Source organism: Phlebotomus papatasi, chromosome 1 (genome assembly GCF_024763615.1).
Source record: "Phlebotomus papatasi isolate M1 chromosome 1, Ppap_2.1, whole genome shotgun sequence".
Lineage (NCBI taxonomy): Eukaryota > Metazoa > Arthropoda > Insecta > Diptera > Psychodidae > Phlebotomus > Phlebotomus papatasi.
This window is the reverse complement of record NC_077222.1, coordinates 75,945,814-75,950,523: the sequence shown is the minus strand read 5'-3', so window position 1 is coordinate 75,950,523 and position 4,710 is coordinate 75,945,814. Positions and strand designations below refer to the sequence as shown.

Here is a 4,710-nt window from a genome sequence, read left to right as displayed (position 1 = left end):
AGTTAACAGGAGCAACAGGAGCTAGTTCGAAATGCGAGCAAATCAAGTTTTAAAGAACTGAAGTATTAAAACAAATCTCAATTTTTTAATATGCTTTGGAACATTGAAGACGAGGTCTTGGATAGGACAAGAATAAAAAAATTAAAACATTTTTTTGAAATAATTTCTTTTTTATAGAATACAGTGAATGGCGTGAGTGTCCATTTCATTGCTTGTTGGTTCCAGCCTTGCAATGCTACCATTTGGCCTCAGGAATATTTGCTGACGTGAATTCAAATAGTGACAGAAATTTGTAATTATTTTAAATTTATAAAGCTTTTGTTATAACCGCTATTGATCATGTTTCTTTGAGATTTTAAAATATTGGTTCATTTTCTTTCCTAGGAACTGTTTAATCTCTTATGTCTCTCAGTCTAATTCTAAATGATCACAAGCAATTTGTTATCTTCACAGTATGGGGCTTTTAATAGATCATTCATCTCTCTCACACTAATTTATCCACTGGTGGGGTCTCTCTATCTCTTCTAGACTAGCACCAAATAAAACCACTACACATTTGAAAACGCGAGATTTTATCATACAGAACAGGGTTCATCACGCTGATAAGATTGGCTCCAGTTGTGGTTCGCAGTATTTGTGGAGCTGACGGAAGGTGAAGTTCACGATTTCACAACTTTCTGGTGCCTCGGCTCACGGTCAAGTTTTAATTGTCTCACAATTTGCTTCCTAGTGGTGTGGTCAGTCTCATAAATTTCTTACTTTGCATAAAGAATGCAATTCAGGGCGTATCCCCAACTCAATTCTATTGATATATCTGGTTCTTTTCTCTTGCAGACAGCGTGATTTTCCTGTCCCGGATCCATAACAATGTATTCCACGCAGAAAATCCAGTCTGGGAATGTTCGAGTGGTCGATCTTCGATCGGACACTTTTACTACTCCCACGCCTGAAATGTTTCGTGCTATGGTAGAAGCTGAGGTGTGTAGCATTAGCGAAGGATAAAATCTTGAATAGGATATATTGAAAAGATCTGAGTTTTAATAATGTTTAAAATATTACAAGATCGGTGATGATGTTTATGGGGAAGATCCAACTCTCATCAAATTGGAACAGCGTGCTGCTCGTGAGATGGGTAAAGAAGCTGGCCTCTTTGTAATCAGTGGTACGATGGGAAATCTCTTAGCCATCATGGTGCACTGCAATGGTCGTGGAGAGGAAGTTATTGTGGGAAATATGTCCCATACATTCCTCTATGAACAGGGAGGAGCTGCTCAGCTAGGTGGAGTTCAGTTGGCCACTTTGCCCAATCTCCCGGATGGAACTTTCAGCCTTGATCTCTTCCGTAAAAGTATCCGGCATTTTGATGATCACGAACCTGTAACAAAGCTTGTAGTCATCGAGAACACCCACAATCTCTGTGGGGGTCGTGTCATTCCTCTTGAGTGGATTCAACAGGTGAAGGAGATCTGCAAGGAAAATAATATTCTGATGCATATGGATGGAGCAAGGGTTTACAATGCTGCTGCTCATCTTAAAATTCCCGTGTCAGAAATCACCAAATATTTTGATTCTGTGACTTTCTGTCTCAGCAAAGGACTCTCCTGTCCTGTTGGATCTGTTCTCGTTGGCACTAAGGACTTTATAGCACGTGCTAGGAGACTCAGAAAAGCCCTAGGTGGAGGAATTCGTCAAGGTGGAATTTTAGCGGCAGCTGGAATTGTTTCTCTTGATTCTGTTGTTCCCATTCTCGAGGGAGATCATCGCAGAACTAAAAGGATTGCTGAGGGTAAATTTTTATTTTAATCATTAATCTTTTCATTCTTTTGGTTATCCGTGCTCTCACATTGAATTATTAAATTCTTATATTGGTTCAATCATAATTTATAAATTATTATTCCACACATTAATCCAGTAAATATTAATCTTAAAATTCCCAGTATGAGAGAATAATTCAAATTTAATACAATTATGGAGAATGTATTAAAACTCTCTGAATGATTTATATCATTAAGTTCTCCAAAAAGGAGTAAATTTATACGTGGGTGAATTCTTAAATACCGGAACATGATAAAGAAGTTGAAAGCTCTCCAGCATTCATCGTGGGAGAATTATTTTATAAAATTTCCGCTACAGAAAAATCACCGGAAATTTCTATTAATATCACATTCCTCCTGGTTGATTTTAAATCTTTCCAGGAAGAAAAAGATACTTTTACGGCATCTCCTGAAAATTCAATGGTGAAATGGACGGAAATTCTCTAACAATGCGAAAAAAGTGCATCCTGTCGGTGGAAAAACTGAAGAAAATGCAATTTATGTGAAAGTCACTTCACAGAATTCTATGCAAGTCGTTAGAATGCGAGGAGAAAGGGAATAAAAATCTTTAGGAGCTGCAAAGTGATTTCTGTGGCGCAGAGTTCACATAAAATGCATAAAAAGTTGGCATTACTCTTGCAGATGGATTGTTCTTGCAACTTTCTTTCACTGTTGTCTCAATTACTTTTCCTTTTCTCTTGGACAGCTATCGATAAACTCCGAAGTCCCAACTTCAAAGTGGACCTAGAGAATGTTCAAACGAACATTCTAATGGTGCAGCTGATTGATATCGATGTTGAGGCGACGGAATTCGTGAAACGTCTCCAGGAAGTGAGGAACGAGGAAATTGCTGCAAATGTGACAGACAAAGATGGAAGGGGAATTGTCGTGAAGATCAGTGCACGGGATTGGGGATTCTGTCGTCTTGTCGTCTACATACAAATCACTGATGAAGACACAGAATTGGCTATCAAGAAAATTTCTTTTGTCATTCGTGAATTTGAAAAAAAATAATAGCAAATAGATAAAATCTGTAATGGATAAAACATAGATTAAATAAAGCACTTTAATTGATCTATTTATTGTCTATTAATATTCCTAATTATGTGGAATCATCCAATGCAAACATTCTAATCTTATCATGTACCCAATATAATACGCAAAGCTTTCTAAAAGGGGAAATAAAATTGTCAGATATGAAATGAATTATGTTAGTGAGATATTAGTTGTTATCATATTCAAGAGTTTATTTTTGTAATTTACAGAGTCTTACAAAAAATAAATTATTCCACTCTTAAAGTGCTGTAAGTACTTTTCGTCACTTGTAACTTGAATGACTTTCTAAATTTTGATATTTTTTGTTGGATTAAAGTAAAATTTAGTATAGGGGAGACTGGAGCAAAACTTGTCAAAACGCATATTTAATTCTTTCACGAGCTCTGAAAAAACTTAAACGTTTTATAATGAGCATATTCTTATAGGAAATTTACTGCTCTACAACATTGCAGAAGACTATTTTCCACTATCTCGAAAGAAATGTGATTTTCGAATCATTTTCTAAAAGTCGATTTTGTGGAGATTCTCAAAATTTCTGGGGCAAATTTTGTCAGTCTTCGGATAATTTGTGACGTTTTACTCTCGCAAAAGTTAAAAATATCAAATAGGTATATTTTTATAGGAAATTTATTCCACTACAACTTTGTCGCAGATAATTTTTCTCTATCTTCACGAAAAATGTGCTTAAATTGAGCTAATCAGTATTGATATTATCTGTAAGGCAAATATTCCAAAAATAGGGCTCAAAATTTCATTATTTTTTATTTTACATAATCCTTCCTCGAACCCCTTGAAACTTTGTATGTTTAAGAAGGTTCATGAAGGCTATCTATAATAAAAATTTCAAGCCGCAGTCTCTTTTATTTTAGAAAATAGTAAATATTGAACTTTTCGTTTTGACAAATTTTGCCCCAGTCTCCCCTAGAGACGCACTAAAGCAGTTGTAGTTGCACCTTATGGTAAAAAATAATCTTTACTTGTAAAAAGAATAAAAAAATATTCAAAATGTAGAACAAAATTATTCATTATTTGGGAATTTTCTGAACATAAGAGCTACTGTCCGCCCGTACATAATCGCTTAATGATGCCAAGGACCTTGTAAAGTAAATATTAATTTAAATAGTATTAATTTAATTTTTATTAGAATTAATAAGTATTAATAAATTAATACTTATACATACTAGGTCCCAAATCTCTATCTCTACCCGTCTAGTCTTTGGATATAGCGATGACTAGGCAAACAAACGAATGGACAAACAGCGTGACGTCAAAAATCCAGAAACTTAAGATTTCTAAAATTCTACTAAAATATGACTGCTTAAAGTAAGAAAACAATAAATATATACTAATTCCTTAAACAGCTTGTCTTTAAACAGCTGGGGTGCTGAGGTGCTGGAGGGAGCTGTCGAAGGGTCGTCAGGACTAAAGGAGGTTAATGCCAGAGGGACGGTCCCTTAAAGATGTTGTTGCCCCCTAAGTAAGTAAGTCCTCAATTATTTTTTTTAGACAATTTTCCCAATGAAAGATAGAAAATTTCTAAAGAAATGCAAAAACTAGTGTATTTATATTTTAAGTAGTGGCATAGCTCATTTGCGCTTTTGAAAATGTCATGGACCATAGAAGTGCAATAGCATGGAGCGTTGTCATATTGCAATATCATAAATCGCTTGTGTTTTTGATCGAGTTTGGCCAGTTTTCGACCAATTGATCGAAATTGATTGGTTATAATACTTACTGCCTGATTTTATAGTATTGCTTGATTTATGCAACTCATATTGCAAGATTCCCCGTCGATCCTACCAAAAAATGCTTAACATTATCTTCTTCAAAGGAGATTTGG

The 4,710-nt window shown here is 35.1% G+C and overlaps 1 protein-coding gene across 1 annotated transcript; it reads left to right on the top strand.

Moving 5' to 3' along the window:
* Positions 1–557: 557 nt before the first annotated feature.
* LOC129803647 (uncharacterized) lies at positions 558–2,892 on the top strand. Its single transcript, XM_055850363.1, has 4 exons — positions 558–737; positions 835–978; positions 1,063–1,786; positions 2,521–2,892. Exons 2-4 carry the CDS (start codon positions 868–870, stop codon positions 2,826–2,828), a joined length of 1,143 nt encoding a protein of 380 aa, XP_055706338.1. The 5' UTR covers positions 558–737; positions 835–867; the 3' UTR covers positions 2,829–2,892.
* Positions 2,893–4,710: the final 1,818 nt, after the last annotated feature.

What these genes read in the sequence shown, in the direction of transcription:
- LOC129803647 (XM_055850363.1), top strand. Translation starts at nt 868, where the DNA reads ATGTATTCCACGCAGAAAATCCAGTCTGGGAATGTTCGAGTGGTCGAT. An exon ending in GTGCTATGGTAGAAGCTGAG is followed by an intron (nt 979 to 1,062) that starts GTGTGTAGCATT and finishes AAATATTACAAG; the next exon opens with ATCGGTGATGATGTTTATGG. An exon ending in AACTAAAAGGATTGCTGAGG is followed by an intron (nt 1,787 to 2,520) that starts GTAAATTTTTAT and finishes TCTCTTGGACAG; the next exon opens with CTATCGATAAACTCCGAAGT.